Below are 19,308 nucleotides of genomic sequence, written 5' to 3' on the forward strand. Positions count from 1 at the left end.
CATATATTTCTATAAATTAAACCAAAATAATTATATATTTATATTAAGTACCCTGTATAGGTATGCACCTATTAATTATAATTATTCTACTAACAGGGACTGGAAAAACGACGACGGCGTTTATATCTCGCGTATTTTATACATTTCTAGTCCGGAACTAAAATATGCGCCTACAACACTTGGATAGCACATTTATCGTGACATTAAATATTTGTTTAAAGTCTTAAAAGTAAATTTAAGCCCCAAAAAGAATATAAAAACAAACTTACTTTAATTATCGACTACTTCGGCAGAATCCGTGACGTGTGTGAACTGCGACGCCCATGAGTAACACGCTCCAGAATACAGCCAGAACTTAGAATATTGTGATTTATGAAAAATAAAATTATGCGAAACGCAGTAAGTTTTTTGCTCATATCTTCTTTGATTATTGAAATTTTAGAATTTTTAATCGACTGTGTCTTCTGTAACGACTCTGAGATTTGCCATAGATTAAATAAATAAATGATAGATATTATACTAGGTACGTCAATATGACGAATCCACGGATATAATATAATGCAACTTTTTATATCAAAGAGTTCTGTGTTAAGGACGAATTTGTTCATTGAAATATGATATGATAATAAACCAAAATAGTTTATAATTTTGAATTTGAATTATAATAATATGATATAGGTATTATTTAAATTATTATTTTCGTTTATCAATTTATTTAATTATTGATTAAGGTGGTGAATAGATATCAGAAGCACAAGAATATTTTTATAAGAGCACATTGTATTTTATGACAATATAAAATTGTACAACATATTTTTACAATGGTGTGTGTTTTTTTTTTTTAAATATTTTTAGTTATTTTTTTTTTTGTGGTCTGTGTAAACGATAAGTATTCGTAATAAAGATTCAATTTTCATATATAATATTATATTATAGGCACTCAGTATGTAATCATATGTTTATTTTTAGTTTAATTTAATTGTAGGTATTTAGTAAATAATAATAGGTATACGAAATTGTGTTTTCAAATAGCAATTTATTGTTTTGTATTAATACCTACACCATAATAGGGAACTAAAGTTTTGTAAATGATGTACAAATGTATTTTGGGTGTTTTAAGGCTGCTGTAAGATCAATTTATGAGAATCCTTGCATTAAATTGTTAGGATTATTTGATATGAATAATTATTTTATTACATGTAGGTTTATAACATATTGGTAAGTCGATCAGAAACTATAACTTCTACTTTTATATTTTATTTTATGTTTTTCATTTTTTAACGCAGTCTGCACCTTGTGTTGGTGAATTTACACGTAATATAATAAAATTGATACTAGTGATGAGTAGGTAAGTACCTTATTGTTTAATCAAATTATTTGCACGATTATTAACTAAAAAAATATCTATGAAGCATAAACATCCGCAATTTCCATTAACTATAAATTCATAATTGTATGAGCTATACATGTTACATAATTGTAACGTCCAGAAAAGAGTTTGTTTTAAGACTGTCTTTCTTGATAACAACTAATTTAATTTAGAGTGTATTGTTATATTATATTATAATGAAATTAATAATTATAGTAAAATATATAATTGCAAGACATTTAATACCTACATCTATAGCCCATCTAGGGTATAAACTACACTAAAAAAGGTGTAAGTTTGCTAATAAAATATATGAGGTGTATAATGTATTTATGTATATAAAAATATAAAATATAAAGATTAATAACATTATATTTTTTTAAATACTTCGCGTAAACCTAAGGTGATACCCGGCGTATAGTATAACATGCAAAAAGGTGCGTATTAAACTTGGCGTGGTGAAACGAAGACGGTCTCGCGTATTTTATACATTGGGCTATTGGGATTAAACTTATAAATGCTTCTACGTCACCTAGTTAACAGATTGTCCGTGGCAATAAATATATAATTTAAGTCTAAAAAGTAAATGTTAAATAGTAGGTAATAATATGAAAACAAACTTACTCGTAAACATCTACTCTTCCGGTGAAACGTAGCTAGAGTGCCGCCATCGCCGAAGAAACAGCTTTCTTCATCCATCTTTATCTAATCATCTCACTCCGATGAGCTGAAACTTGAAAGTATCGAAATATTTGATGAAAATAACCTAATCAAACGAAATTTGCGAGTTTGTGTTACAACTTATAATACAATAGTATTTGCTGAAATTATTAGAACTGTTAACCGTCGCCGACGAATTTCGACAATTGACGATTGCCATAGATATCATAAAATATATTATTTACTATTATGATAAATCCAAAGAATTTATATATTATTATATAAGTACTCAGTATACCTATACGGTATATTTATAAATCGTATGTTCTTTTACAGAAATCTTTGTGATCGGCAATGCACCTATTCTGGTTTTCTATTTCAATTATAGTTCGCATGCCAAATTTAACTATACAAACTGGTCCGCAAGTTTATAGACATTCTAATACATTCTCCCGCCAGTGCCAATAGACAAAGTGTTTGAAAAGTTATATTTTTTTGGTACCTAATTAATTTACAATATGAATTATTATAAGTTACCTATGTAGGTACTTGTCCAAAACTCGACTACCTGCAAATCATTGGTGTTTATGGTATAGCCTTACGAAGTTCACGATTTTCGGTGTTTTACGCACCTGTACAACGCTTAAAGTTTACCGAGCTTAAGTATTACAAATTAATTTTTTTTTTAATCTAGGTAAATCAACGTTTTAAAATTGATGATGCAAAATAATTCTGACACCCACCCATGGTGGTTTTACATAACAAGTCGAGGGATGTTTTGGATTTTAATTGTTCGAGCAAGCGCAGTGTAGTACACCGGGTACATATGAAAATACCAAAAATTTCAATTAGTTATAATACATATAACTTAAAAATAAGGACTAACCGCCAAGTTCAGACTTCCCTGTCGTTTTCAGTTAAAAACTAATGATTCCCGGCAATTATTTTTTGCAATATCGTTCTTAATTCGTTGTTACTTGTAATATATACATATGCCTATTTTAAAAATATTATTCGTGGGTAATTGAAACGTCTAAAATATATTATCATATACAAATACGGTAATAAACAAATAATAATAATTCAACTTAACCGGCTACGGTATTAATAATATTTAATAATATCAATATAAATATAGTATACAATATCCTAGGCTGACAAATCGTCTCCACTTAAAATCGTTTTTCGTATACTATGATATTATATCATTGAATTCAAATTTAACACTATCCATAACAGTCACCCACTTGTAACCTACTGTTCGGCAGAGTCACTTCCAATTTTTTTTTTAGATTCTGAGGGAAGCGATGAATGTATTGATTTTACAATGATGTGTGTTTTTTTTTTTTTGTGTGTCTGTCATCACCTTTTAAGACAGTAAAAGTGCTTGAATTTTCTTTAACAGTAACTTTTCTGATAGTAAAGTGAATCTAGTTGGTACTATGGGGGGTCAAAAGTAAAATTTTCCCAGTAGTTTTCAAAAGCGACGTGAAAAACAAAGGAAAAACGGGAATTTTTTACGCAAAGACCGTTTTCGAGAAAATCGATTTTGGTTTTTTGGTGCAACTCTAAAACAAATGGCCGTAGGTACATTAAATTTTGACTGAATGCTTATATTAGTATTTTCTAAACACCATAACATTTTCCAAATATTTTGACTTATTTTGAGCTGTTTACGGACATTTTCAGTTTCCATTTTATTTTTAGTTATATCTGGCTAGTTCAAAAAGTGTTAAATTTGTTTTTTTTTTTTTATTCATCGGATTTTAGTACGGTTGCGTTGGGACTTTTGTATTAATTGATCATATTAATCCTCCGAAGGTGGAATTAAGTAAAAATGACAAACTTTGTACGATTTTGATACTTTAGAGTTAAATATCATACACTTACGTACAAACAGCACGGGGTCCGCGATCTACCGCAGGTAGATTGCCTACCTGATAATATGGCTGTGGGTGAGTTGCGGCCCGACTTGTCGTTTCCGGTGTTGGAGACCGGTGAATTCCGGCCCGATAATATTTTAGGTATAGGTTAGTTGCGGCCCGAGTTATTATCATTACCTATGTACCTTACCTATATAATATATATATATGCCTATTACCAAGGCTGGTCAAGCTAACGATTTTAAATACATGAATACTTTTAATTTTTTGACATTTTTGACCAGGTTAACCATACGGGCGCCAATAGGTACACCGTGTCGAACAGAGGTAACCGGGATACGCTTCGCGGTGCACTGCCGGCTTGGCGTATACCTCGGTACCACGGTTTTGCCGCCACAACGTGCGGGTCGATCAGTACCGTCGCCGCTAGGCGATAATTCGGTTACCGACCGGTATCTGATCGCTATCCACTATCGAGCCGGGTTCACACTACACCGTGTCGTGTAAATAATCACACGATACCATAGCTGAATATATTCAACTTCTGAACTTAAAATTATTCATTTGTTTTTAGTTATCACTTTTCCGATCATAAATGTAACCACACACGGTCAAAAGTTGAATATATTCAACTATGCGGTATCGTTTGGTACTGTGGTAGCCGTGATTATTTTACACGACACGGTGTAGTGTGAACCGCCCTTAAGTTCGAGGCACCGTGTACATCATTGTAAGCCGGGTACACGACTATATTATGGCAAACCAGGTCGTACGTTGCGCGGTGTAACACCAGGTTAACCATGCGGGCACCAATAGGTACACTGTGTCGAACAGAGGTAACCGGGATACGCTTCGCGGTGCACTGCCGGCTTGGCGTATACCTCGGTACCACGGTTTTTCCGCCACAACGTGCGGGTCGATCAGTACCGTAGCCGCTAGGCGATAATTCGGTTACCGACCGGTATCTGATCGCTATCCACTATCGAGTCGGGTTCACACTACACCGAGTCGTGTAAATAATCACACGATACCATAGCTGAATATATTCAACTTCTGAACTTAAAATTATTCATTTGTTGTTAGCTATCACTTTTCCGATCATAAATGTAACCACACACGGTCAAAAGTTGAATATATTCAACTATGCGGTATCGTTTGGTAACTATGGTAAGTGCGAGGCAACCGTGTACGCCATTCGTATATACCGGGGTGCATGACTATGACGAACCAGGTTATGCGTTGCGTGGTGCACTACCACAACCACGTCGACATTGCGGGCGTCCCAACAGGTAGGCACACCGCGTCAAACAGAGGTACACCGGGGCAATACTATGCTACACGATGCACCGTTGTGGTGCGTATATACCTTGGGGTAGCACGATCATGCCGCCCCAGTTCGATTCTCTCGGTGCCCCGTCGCCGTCTGGCGATAATTCGGTGTGTATGTAGTCCGTCTGAAACGTCGTCGTGTGCGAACCAATTGACTGCTACTGACACGTATGTTGATGCGCTTGTATGTCAAGAGTAACGGTTTCCGCCGCGGCTGTCGCGCCAATCATAGTCCGCTTCGTCTTTGGTCCGCCGAAAAGATATTGAGATTCTCATTTCAAACCAACGAGACTCGACGACATGTCTGGCGAAGTGATAATATTATAATAACAAACGAAACCAGCCGTTTGTACAAATTTGTGAGTGCCTATATATACACTTTACTATATCTTATTCAATACTATGTTTTGTACGTTTGTCGCGAAAAGTCTCGAGTCATGTCACAGTAGTTACGGGTATACCCACTATACGTACTTTACAAACATATTGTAATCAGGAGGTCACGACACCATTTCCTTTTTAACCTTCGCCTCGGATTTCCTGGGAGGGTTAGGGGGGGAGAGGTTTTTAATAACAGGATTATGATGGGATAGAAGTCGACTGCGGCGAAGCGCAAGTAAAAGGATTGAGCTTCTTCGTCGGTGGTTTTCGTGTGAAGATCATTATATTGTGATGTTAAGTTTGAGACGTACGGTGGCGCATTGGAGAGTCGACGAAGAGCTAGGTTTTGGAATACTTGGATTTTATTGGTATTGGAATGTTTTGCCGAGCCCCAGAGCTGAATGCCATAAGTCCAGACAGGTTTAAGGAGGGTTTTGTAAATTAGAAGTTTTACCTTTAGATTGGTTTAATTATTTCTCGATATCAGAGGACTGAGGATGCGCATACGAGCGTTGAGAGTCAGTCTTTTGGTTCGTATGTGATTTTTCCATGTTAGTCGTTTGTCAAGACTGAGTCCCAGGTATTTTATTGTGTCCGATGTGGGGGGATTGGGATGTTGTTTAATGTGACAGTTGGACATACGCCCTCCTTGAGGGTAAATGTAGTGTGACTTGGTTTATTTTGGTTTATTTTGATTCGCCATTTATCGTACCAGTTAGACATAAGGTTGAGGTGATGTTGTAGGTTTGATGAGGCGGTTACCGGATTTCCACTAATTGACAAAATGACTGTATCGTCATCATAATCAGCTATTATGGTTTGAGGCATGGTGAGTTGATCAGCGACATAGATATTAAATAATGTTGGTGAAAGGATGTCCCCTTGTGGGACGCCAACATTGATTTTGGTTATTTCTGAATATGCAGAGCGATGGTGTACTTGGAAATGTCGATCGGTTAAGTAAGATTTAATTAGGAGAAAGAACGGGCGAGGAAGAAAACTTTTGAGTTTGAATAGTAGCCAATTTAAAATATACTACACATATATACAATTAAAAAAAAATTAAATTAAATTAAATAAATAAAAATTAATAAAATAAATATAAATATATATACCTATATATAAATAATTCATGTTAAGTTTTGCCAGTGGGCGGCTTCTTAATCAAATTTTCACGTCCTGTTTTTCTCTTATCATATAAGCTTATTGTACATAAATTGTATAGATCAGCGGTTCTTAACCTTTTGTAGATCGCGGACTCCCTTACCAAATTTTTTTCCAAATACCTTTTTTTTTTACAAAACATCTCATGTTATCATAACCAAAATTATAATCATTATTTTATATAACAAATTACACAAGTAGACATAACAAAACCATACACATTTATGATTATTGTATTACATATAGTTTTTTTTATGAAAATGTAATATGTATAAAACTATGGTTGACCACGATCGATCAGCTGCACTTAGTGGCAGTAAATATAAGACTTCCGAGACTACAGCGCTGTACGCATATACATTTAGTATGAACAAGAAAAACTGATTTTACTTAATAAATATTAATAACACAATTATTTGGTGTAGAATCTACATATTATATTATATATAATATATGAAAAAAAAAATAATAATAATCCAACAATATTGTAATAATGCATTCGTGTCACTAATTGACGTATGTTATGTGTTAAGGCTGCCGCGGACCCCCGACATGAGTATCGCGGACCCCCAGGGGGCCGAGGACCACAGGTTAAGAACCGCTGGTATAGATTGTTTATTTCTAATAAAAATAAAAAATAAATATTATAATCATTTAAATAAAATCAATGTATATTATTTTTTGTAAATAACTCATAATAATTATAATATAATAATATTATTACCTAGGTATAGGTAACACCTATATGCAAGCGCGTAATATATAAATAAGAATCGGAATATGCTAAGCCTTTTTCGCCATATATAAATAGATTTGGTGTACGGTGTACCTATTTGACTTTTAATCTAAGTAATAGATAATAGCTATGCTGTTGGTGGAATTATTCAATGGCAGATACTGAAAATCCCAAATGAAATTGTTGAAAACCACTGCACAACAAATAAAACAATTTATCACTGATTAGCCATTATAGATATAATAAGATATATATAGATTATAACAATATTATATGCATATACATACAGGGCCGGTTGTAAGCGGGGGGGGGGGCACCAATGGGCAATTTACCGTGGTCGCACACTTTGTGGTTGGAAAAATTAAAATGATCAAAAATGAAATTTTGTTTGTAAAGAAAACATTGATCTGAATAAATAACAGTGATATTAATACCTATATTTTAGTTTAAAATTGTAATATTATTCATGCAGCTCACTACTGTAATAATTGTTACCTAATAGGTAATAGGTACCTACTTTGGAAGTATATCAGGGAGTTGAGCGTAATGCGTTTGGACGAATTTTTAAAAATTGCAAAGTGTTTGGGCAATTTAGCATAATGTGGTTGGGCGAGTGATTTTAAAACATTGTAATGTGTTTGGGCGACCTTTTTTTTAGTATATTGGGATGCTGTATTTTATCAATCAATTTCCCCTTTCATTTTGACAGACTTGGGACTGTCTGAAGTAAAAATATTATGTAAATATATAATAATAATATTAAGTTTAAAAATTATAAAAATAGTTATAAAATTTAAAAAAAAATATATTTGTTTTTTTAAATTTTTTTTCCTGGGAATTTTACGCCCATACGTTGTATATAATCTAAAATCTTAATTTCACCTGACATATACTTATCCCAGCTCGTTTTTAAATATTCTTGTTTTTCTAATATGACTTTTCGTCGAATATTGTAAATATTTTTATTTTTAGCATTACATTTTGTGTTAGTTTCTACTTGAATTTGTTGTAACACATTAATTACTTTATATACATTTGTATGCGATGAATAAAATTGAGAATTATAATGTGCATGAAATGATTCGGCTCCATTTGTTGTGTTTGGATCATTTTCAGGTTTCCTTGCCCATAAATAAGGAGGAAAAATAGTATCCTCTGTAATATATGTATCAAGTATATAATCTGTAAATTCAATGCTATTTTGAGTTTTTGGAGCAATTGACATAAGTTCAATAAAACCATCGCCTACTTCGTTGGGTGGTAAATATAGTAATCCAAAAAAATATTTAAGCCAAACACCAAGTTCGGAATTGGTACCATCTTTAGATTTTTATCTTTTATATTGCTCGCTCAAACACATTATAAGAAACTCGCCCAAACACATTACTTTTATTATGAGCGAAAAAAGGTAATTCGTTCAAACGCAGACCGCCCCAGGGAGTTGTCCCACATACATTTTTTTACAATTTTCATAGCCACAGAGTCCTCTACAAACCGTCTATCCTTTGTGTATGTGCATCAATTAATACTATCGCATAGTAATCGAGTGGTAGCAGTGGCGTAAGCAGAGGGGGGCTACGGGCTAAAGACCCCCCCCCCCCCCATTACCCGTATTATTATTACTTTCAAAACAAAATATTTATCAAGTTTTAACTATCAACTATATAGTAAGCAAGATGTAAATTTCATATATGCCTTACCAGAATGAATTTATTTTTGAAAAAACATTGTATTTTCATACCAATTTTCTTAAAATTACCTGTAATTTTTCGGTAAAAGTAAGAACTACTTATATGAAACAAACACCTTGTATTAAATTTTCTAGTCTAGGCTTAAACACATTTAATATTTTATAAGTTTTGAACTACAAATTAACTGTTGTTTTGACAAAATTTGAACTTTAAATGCTTATAGAAAATAACCATTATGCCTATGTATCATTAATATTTTACCTATAATAAAAACTTACGTATTACATTTTTAAAATTTTTGACCAGATAAATAATTTTTTATTGACATTTATAGAAAAAAAAATGTTAATTAATCAAATACAATCCAAGTGAAAACGGTATAATCAAGCTGGTAACCAAACAATTTTAATTTAACGCATAATAGTCTGCTATTTTATTGTCGCTGTACCTACATAATAATATGAAAGGTATAATTGTTATCTTTATATTGTATTATTGAGTATGTGTTTCATTTTTTTTTGGAAGATCATTATTTGTTATTAGGTAAGTTTATTTAGTTTATCATAATTATAGGACCGGGTTTTAATGCGAAATGCATTATTTTTAGGAAGTTCCAGGCAATGCTTTTCAAGTACAAAATCCGTTTTTATACACCAGAAACTTTAAACTTTTATTTAGCATTTTTTTTTTGTTCATTTCTAGGTAATTTTGTTGGTTTTCAGTGCATATCATCTATACAACATATGAAATTTAATTGGTATAGTTCAAAATACTAGCTCAATAAACTTTCTTCCGAACACCCCTCATGTTCCCATAATTTTCAGCAAAGGTTCGTGTACAGTTTTATTGGATTTTTCATATTGTTATCATCAGAAACAATATAATACTATGACAGGCGTGGCCAAACTATACAGATCGCCATTATTTACTATCTGACTTTCAAAAATATTTATGTTTTAAATGTTATACCTAATTTAAATTTCCTTTTTTCACTCATTCGGTCGTGGAAGAGAAAAATAAAAATGCATTTTTGTGGTTCCTGGTGAAAAAATAGTTTGACCAATACTGTAATATACGATATAAAAAAAAAAAATGTTTTGAAAATGAGAGCTATGCATTTTTTTACTATCTTGCTGGAAACATTGCGACTATGCGCTCTACTGTTTTTGCCACTCTACAGCAATGTTATTTAAATGATATTATAATATTCAAAGAGGATGTAAAAGTGGTTTTAATAACGAATTAAATAATACTCGAAGTATTAAGTGTATTTAGTATTAGGTATATTAACAATTATTTTATTATCAACGGCACTGTCGTCGTCGTCTCGTTATTTATCAGTTTATCACTTAGAAATGTATACGGTTTTTAATTTTGTTCTTTTAAAATATAATTAATAATTACAAAAAAAAAAAAATTTAAATAGCTGTGCTATGTCCCTTAAAAATTTGTTAAATGTGTCCCTTTTATCGATTTCATTGACCGTTCCAGTGATTCCACCACGTTTCAATAATATTTGAAAATATATAAAATTCTACTATTATACAATAGTATATTATAATAGGTACCTACTTTGGAAGTATATCAGGGAGTAGTCCCACATAAATTTTTTACAATTTTCATAGCCTCAGAGTCCTCTACAAACTGTCTATCCTTTGTGTATGTGCATCAATTAATACTATCGTATAGTAATCGAGCTGTAGAGCGTATGCCTACGGCAAGATAAGTAGCCGATTTTTTTACCAGGGGGCACAAAATTTCTAAATACGGCCCTGGATGCATATGATAGGTACCTACGTCTGCATAATATATCAGTGGCGTCATTTGGGGGAGGGCAGTGTGGGCGTTTGCCCCTCCTTGTCATTAGCGGGGCTCTGTCGTGCCGGGCATGGGCTAGTTTTGAGCCTTCACATAAAGTAACTAATAGATAATAAATTTAGGTATCCCTCTACATACATGTGTATTATTTATTTAGTCAATGTTGTCTCTCAAAAAAAAATGGGTTAGTTATGCCTATGATAGTATAACCTATGATACTAACTATCGTAAGTATGGAAAAAAAAATATCGTAAGTATAGAATTATGTAAGAAGGCTATTTGTGTTGAGATAAAAATGCAATATTATTGTAATGTAATTATTGTTAGCCGCGAGTGGTTTTTATTTTCAGTTGTATTATGGGTCGGTTGAAAATGTTGCACCTGCTCCTCTCAAAAACCTAAATGACGCCACTGTAATATATTATATAGGAATAAATCGATGTACTCACGGGTATGACGAGTTTCTAAAAGTCCGTCCAAAGGATTGCATATTTCCACGCAAGGGTTTTTGGGCACCAACCGGTACATAAACGTTCCACTTATCTGCGATACCGCCACTCTGCCGTCGTAGTACGTGTTGATCTAAACATAATTATTATGTATTTTATTTGAAGAGCGTGTTGACTGTTGAACAATATACTTTTTTATAGTGAACAGTCTTATACTTGGACGACATGATTGTCCACGTTTCGGGAGAAATGCTCAAAAACGAATCTGGTCTGTATAAAGCACGCATTAGTTTTCCTTGGATGTCATCACAATTTCGCCTTGAAAACAATATTGAAAAAATACTCGAGGTGTAAAATTGTTCGGCGCGTAAGATTAAGTTTCAGATTAATTATTTAAGTTGGCACCTAAATACCTAAATATCTACTGGCGCACGGGAGTTGGTAAACAGAGTTCAAAACACTATTTTTGTGGTAAACTGAAGTAAACTGAAAAGATTTAAGGTGAACTGAGTGCTAGGTTTGAAGAGATTTATAGTGAACTGTGTCCCCTTAAATGCACATTTTCCATATCACATGTACAGGCTTAGGCCATGCTAAGTTAACAGGCGAGGTTAAAAATTTGTTTTTTTTCTCAAACGTTTTTTAAAAATTATTTTAATTTACAATGTTGTCATATTTATATAAAAAATCATAATTGAGTACATATTATATAGGTATATCCGTATAGGTATAATTATTAATAATATTATTTTTATTACTATTTTTAATTTTTATTATATTGTACAATGTACATGGTAAAAATGTATATGAAATGTTTCTATCGAATTCAAGTCCTTGAAATAATTTTATTTTCATATTCACCATTTTTTGTTTCAAAAAAAAAATGTCTTTTTCTACTGTCATATTTATCTTTTTAATAACCACTTTGCTACATATTTTCATGTATGCAAAATGTATCTACTTGAATGTCTTTGAGTATATCAATAAAATTATATATGTTTAGATGAAAACATTAATTAAACAATCGATGGGTAATCATTAGTTGGTTTTTCCAGAATGTAGAGACTTATCCTTATGTAAGTATAGTATCTTAGATATTTGAAAATTACACGTTAAAGTTTTTCGGAGTCAGTTTACCGGTAAATAATATTTACCCAATTATTTGGGACGATTTTGAAAACTACTGGAAATTTTCGATTTCGACTTCTCGTCTCTCGAATGCAACTAGGTATATATTCATTTTCCCATCAGAAATGTAATCAAATTCAAAATCGAAGCACTATTTGATCACTTATCTTGTACATAGTTTTTAAAAATTGAAAAAAATTCACATCATTATAGAATCAATAATTTGTTTCCTCTTAGAATCTGAAACCGGGGGACTCGACAGTATAATAGGTACCTAAAATAATTTGGAAGTCAGAACCCAACTGCATGCCAAATTATTATTATTATTTATGTAGCCAAATCGTATTTTATTATTTGTTTTTTTATTACATTTTTTTCGTTATAATATTCAAACTTTACAAGATTTGTTGGTATATAATGTATAGTTAGCACAACTGCACAAGCAGGCCGGTAGCCGGGACAAGTTGGCGATGGGCATTGCCTCCCTGGACCTTAAACAATTGTTAAATGTATATGTATGTAAAGGTATGTTATGGTTGAGTATAGGTGTGCATTTTATTGCCACACCTAAATTTTTGTTTGCCCCGTCTGAAGATTTGGTCTTGCGTGGATACGGGCCTTTTCGGGTAGCCCAGGTAGGTATACTAAATTATTAACTCTAACTATACTAATAATTATTAATTACTAACCAATGCATAAACCATCCATACTTCATTTCGATTGCTCGAAGGGGATCGATTTTCATGTTGGATTCATAATCGCAAGGTAAGAGGTCTCCGTTTAAAAGAACCTTAATAACGAACAAAAAACAATACTTATATAAGTTATAATATCATAGGAGTTTGCAAACCTCGATGATAACAGGTACCTACAAGCGCTAGATCTTCAACGGTGACGGTGGTTTTAACATCACTTTGGTACGCAACCGGCCAATTGAGATCCGCGTACGATTCCAAAATGTCCTCTGGTCTGAGGACAACGTCCACTCGATCGATGCTCTCGCATGACTAAATAGATTAACATAAACATACACTTGATTTGCATACAAGCTATTATAGTCGTATAATGTGCATATATGTGTAGGATATGTATTATGTAAGTGGTACCGATATAGGTACTTGGAACTTTGTGTGTATATATATATATATATATATATATATATATACTTATTACTTACGTAACAATCCGATTCAGTAAGCTTGCGTTCTGGTATTTTATTATAAATTAAACACGAATCGTGAAGTAAATTTTTGAAATTGCTCAAATCTATTAACTGAAAAAGTTTAAAAACATTACCATACATAATAATACTATTCGTTTTAAATATGTGCAAACAAAATTTGTATAATACACAAATTAAAAGCAATTGTTTGGTAGGCACTATAGAGACTATGCGTCGCTTTGGGGCTTTAGTTTTAATGAAATCGAATTAGGCAAAATTGAATAAATTATGTCGGCAAAGACGAGTTGCATTTAAATGTTCGCTTTAGGGCGGAATGTATCTAACGACGGGTCTGAATGTAGATATCTCAAGCATTTCTAAGTACCTCATTTGTATAATCGTACCGGTAGTAGTTACGGTACACTTGTGACTTGTATCTACAGGGTGAATTTTTAAGCATGATCACCACTATTTTTCTCTTTAATAATACATTTATTCAAATTCTGATTTTTAGAATTTTTAAGTATGATTTACAGTTTTACCTGCTTAAAGACCATATTTTCCATTTCTGATAATTTTGATATTAGTTGTAGGAACCTGTGGCGATAAAAACTTCTATTTTTCGAAAGAAAACCCTCCTTTTTAATGCAAATTATCTATAGCGAATGATTTTCTTAAAAATTCTAATGAATATGTAGTTTTTGAGTTATTAAAATACTACGAATAACACTCTTTAAAAATGGTTTTATAAAAATACAACTATATCTAATACTAGATGTAGTATTTATTATACTTGGATCATTTTTACAAATTATTTATATTGATAAATCAATAACAATTATTAACTTTTTCAAATCGTCTATGCCCCATTAATACACAAAATGATCATAGTTTTGGCTGTACTTTGATTATGAATCAGAACTTCTCATCTAAAATCTACAGATATCTTTAGATGGTTATGCCTCATTCGTAATATATAAATATTAAATACTTGTTATATAAGTATTCAAAATGTTTTTTACTTAGGTCTTTAGTACCGGAGTTTGTCCATAGGTAAGTTGGTTTTTAATTTTTATGTACAAATATATTTATAAAATAATTGAATATTTTTTTAATTAAGTGGAGACAAAGTTGAAATTCCCATATCATATAGCAAAAAGCAACTTTAAAAAAAAAGGTTATTTCAATAATTCAATAGGTACTTAAGTACATATTTAAATAAGTATACCTAAAAATATGGTTTTATATAAGGAAAAAGCAAAGGTAAGTATAAATTAAATAATTTATACAAATAATAAATTAATTAAATTTGGATACCTAATTGTTGATTTTTTTTTTTTAAACTTTAAATAATTTAAACTATATAAAAGAGCAGTGTTGGTACTGGAGTAACTCAGTGATGCGTACATTCCCGGAAATTCTTTGGAATATTAGTATTATCAAGATCAGGAATTTTTACGGAAAATTACAATTATTTTACAAATTGTTCATATGTTTCAAATGTTTCAATATGGGTATTTAATTCAACTTGTAGTCTTAAGTTATTTAAATAAAAATAAGTAGTTTTAATTAAAATACAGTTTTCCAGGACCTATAGTTACCTATAGTTGGTATCCGTATAAATTGTCTCTTTTTTTTTTTTTAACGAATATTGTTATATTAGAATATTTCCTTTACTAAAACCTAACTATTGAGAAATTAAATATTACTAACCAATACGGTTAGATTTCATTATTTTGTGTCGTGATATTAAACTCAATGCGATGATTAATTCGAAAAATAATCCAAGCAGAACTCAAATAAAAAAAAAATGCTAAAAATTACCAGGTAAAAATACCTATGTGCCTACACGGGATAATTCATATAAACTATTATCGACTTGGATATTTAATAAGTCTAAATTACCTGCATCGCTGTTAGTTTCAAGACTGCGCGAACGCATTGGTTGACGGCATGATTTTGCAATGCTGCGGATACAATAAGTAAGACCGCCACACTCAAAATCCACGACTTTTTAGACTTTTTTATCACTCTTCTGTACGCGCTACCGGAAGAACACTTGGGATCCACTGCGCGTTCCGTCGACGGCACGCACATTTTAAAAAAAATTCACTCCGGAAGTATCTAAAAAAATAGTACCTATAATATATTACATAAAAAATAATAACTCGGCGAACGTTACGATGACGTAAATGTGAATAAGGTGCGTTAATTGATTGATATTATAGTTTTTTTGTATTGATGAATATAAATAATTGTTCGCTATATCATATAATAATGCTCTCCGATGACAGTTTACGGAGTTGAGCTCGGTTGAATGCTATATAGTGACGATTTTTCTCCCCGGCGTGAAACTCGTATCTGGTGTTCTACGTTTTCTCAGTTATTACCTAAACCTCTTTTCCCGATTCGCTGATCCGGATAATTGAATTATAAGCTAGTTTCCACTTGGTAAACCCTATAAAAAGCTAATCTACCGACTACCAACACCGTTTGAAAATCGGAATACGTATTATTGGGAAGAATAGTGATGAAATATCATATTATGCACATACACAGGGTGATTCGCCCAGCATACTCGCCTCCTTACTTATAATAATAATAACTTTATTGCAGCACCCCCAAAAAGCAAAGATCGTGCTAGGAGAGCAAATTTTTAAAAGTAATAAATGTAAAATATAACTATAAGCATAGTGACAAATGATAATTAAAAATAAAATGTATAAGAAGACTTAATTAGAATAGACACATATAATATAAGAGAGCATCTAATTGGGTGGTACCAGTCTTGTAAAGTATTTGAGTAAATGTATTTAAATACTGTCTTGGACGTATTTGTATTTGAAAATTCAAACAAATTATTCGTCGGTCGTCACTTTTTTTTTTTTTAAATTATTATACTATTTTATTTATAAATAATAAAAATATTTTTCTTTCATAATTGTTGAGAACTCCTGTCCCCTAGCTCTGTATATCCACATAATTTATATTTCATTAAGAACTGTTCAATTAGGTACCTATTATTAAAGAATTTCTATAATATAACAAGTTTTATTTATTTTCATTTTTCAGTAGGTATACAATTGAAAGTGGTACAAAAAGTTCTAGTAATACCTAGGTGAATGTATCATGACAATTTTAAATTAGTAATTACAAAATTAATTTAGCAAACTAACTAGTGGAAAAGTATGTTGTGGAAAAGTAAAATAAAAAAAAGTATTTGAAATGTATTTTAAATACTTTCTGAATGGATGTATTTGTATCTGTATTTAAATACAATTTTAAAAGTATCTTTTACAAGACTGGGTGGTACAAAATCTAATAACGTGAGGCCAATAATAAAAATAAATAAAGTAGATATGTACATAATAAGTGACAAATATGATATAGGTAATAACCTATATAACAGAAATTAAATCTAAATTAAATTTTTTTATATATTTTATGAAAGTAATTAAATTCTTAAAATGCCTCGCTTTAATTGTTTTTAGAAACTAGGCATTCATTGGAGGCTTAACTGTTTAGAATACTTTTTTTATAGATAACTTACTCGTATTTAATTTAGTATAATATAGGTAGGTATTTTAGCAGTACAGTTGATATTTGATGAGATATTCGTAAAAAATCGGTTTTAAAGCAATTTTCACCCCTTAAAACCGCCCTTAAAAGTTTAGCACATGCGTCATCACCGAGGACTTTAGGAAGAATAATCAGCACCATAACGAATAAAAAAATCAAAGCCTTTTGTTCGTTTTGTTCCGAATAAAGCCTCTATCTTTTTTCGCTTAACTTCTGTGAACTATATTAGTATACTTCTATGAATATTTTAAGATTTGTTGCATAGTTATCTTACAGTTTTTGATTGTGTTATAGTTTTAAGCTATATATTAATACATTTTATGAATAAAATTAATTTGCATGTCTTTTTTTGCTACACCGTATAAAAAAATCGATTCAGCCGAGATGTGTGTTGATTTATTTATAATTCAAACACTATATCTTATTTTGAATAAATTTGCAAATTTTATGGTCATATTATAATTAAATGTTTTCGTGATTTCTTTGTATAAATGCTTATTTTCTCAAAATTGTTCGGTCTATCTCGTCTAAATTGGTCTGATATACCCGTATCCCATAAAACCAATTGTAAAATCATGATTGTTCTGATATCTACAAATCCGCTATCCGTATTATACATTCGTAATCTTTTGCAAATTAGAAAAATAAATAGGCGGGCGGGTACGTCTACCTAGTATGTAAATAAAGAACTTTTTTTTTTGTAAGCCGTTTTTAATTTTTTATTTATTTTTACGGTAGTATAATGTCAATAACAAATGTAAAATATTGACCGTTAATTAAGGTTCTCTGTATTATCATTAACAGTAGTCATTATCAGTAGTCACTAGTCCAGTAGTAGTCTAATTGTGAAAGAAGTTTCAGTTAACTTAAACTAATTAAAAATTACTTAAGATCAACTATTGGACAAGAGAGATTGACAAGCATTGCAATTTTATCCATAAAACATGAATTTTCTAGAAAAATTTCATATGACGAAATTATCGATGGATTCTCCAGCCTTAAAGCTAGATAAGAAAATTTTTTAAATTTAAAATTTACATTGTAATAATAATTGAATATTATATAATGTTGTATTAATTATATATATTATACAAAAAAATAAATGTTTCAAAAAACATCATTTCGTAATTTTTTTTATCGCTAAAACGGCGTTTTTCCTAGGTTTGCCAGGGGCGCTGCGAGTCTTCCTACGCCACTGCTTAAGGTGGAGTTATTTTAAATACATAATATTATGAGATATGAATACTTAATAGTTAATTAAGTGATTTATGACATTATTGTGATTTTTATTATTACCACAACGGGTGGTAACAACCTACATAAAGGTATCATTATTATCTATGGTGTTATTACTCTGTGTGTGTCGTCGTCTTTTTAATAATTTATATATATTTTTATTAATTAATTATTAAAATGTTTAATTGATACCAATATTGAATGTAGAAATTATACAACCGTTTTAGATTATTGTTATAGCTGTAGCTTACATTTAAAATATAAATGATTATAAGAAATGCTTATTGAATTTGAAAATATAAACTTCTTAGTTATATTTCAAAATAGGAATAAATAAATAATAATAACAATCACTATTCACTATAATACACAAACCTAGTGGTCATTTTGGTTACAATTATAATAATATACAGCTCTGACATAATATAAAAAAAAATAGTAAACAATTATTATATAATGTAATATCAAAAAATTGAATTGTCAATCATAAATCACTTAAGGACGGACATACCTAGTGGTCAAATAATAAATTTTAGTTACAATAAAATTATAATATACAACTCTGACATAATATAAAAAAAAATAGTAAACAATTATTATATGATGTAATATCAAAAAATTGAATTGTCAATCATAAATCACTTAGTTAAAAAATTAAAATGTAAATATTTTATATATAATGATAATTTATAAATAGGAGTAGATGATAAAGTAGGTGATTCA

The 19,308-nt window shown here is 30.9% G+C and overlaps 1 protein-coding gene across 1 annotated transcript; it reads right to left on the reverse strand.

Moving 5' to 3' along the window:
• Window positions 1-7,120: 7,120 nt before the first annotated feature.
• LOC132947330 (uncharacterized) lies at window positions 7,121-16,112 on the reverse strand. The gene is made up of 8 exons (XM_061017592.1): window positions 15,953-16,112; window positions 15,676-15,894; window positions 13,786-13,881; window positions 13,481-13,615; window positions 13,298-13,398; window positions 11,672-11,798; window positions 11,481-11,613; window positions 7,121-7,715 (listed from the first exon to the last, which is right to left on the reverse strand). The coding sequence occupies exons 2-8, from the start codon at window positions 15,865-15,867 to the stop codon at window positions 7,627-7,629; spliced, it is 873 nt and encodes a 290-aa protein (XP_060873575.1). The 5' UTR covers window positions 15,868-15,894; window positions 15,953-16,112; the 3' UTR covers window positions 7,121-7,626.
• Window positions 16,113-19,308: the final 3,196 nt, after the last annotated feature.

Source organism: Metopolophium dirhodum, chromosome 6 (assembly GCF_019925205.1).
Source record: "Metopolophium dirhodum isolate CAU chromosome 6, ASM1992520v1, whole genome shotgun sequence".
Taxonomy (NCBI): Eukaryota; Metazoa; Arthropoda; class Insecta; order Hemiptera; family Aphididae; genus Metopolophium; species Metopolophium dirhodum.

Excerpts from the sequence above, each read along its gene's own strand:
- LOC132947330 (XM_061017592.1), bottom strand. The coding sequence starts at position 15,867 with ATGTGCGTGCCGTCGACGGAACGCGCAGTGGATCCCAAGTGTTCTTCC. Across the intron at positions 13,882-15,675 it reads TGAAACTAACAGCGATGCAG|TTAATAGATTTGAGCAATTT; the intron begins GTAATTTAGACT and ends AAACTTTTTCAG. Across the intron at positions 11,799-13,297 it reads TATGGATGGTTTATGCATTG|GCGAAATTGTGATGACATCC; the intron begins GTTAGTAATTAA and ends ATTGTTTTCAAG.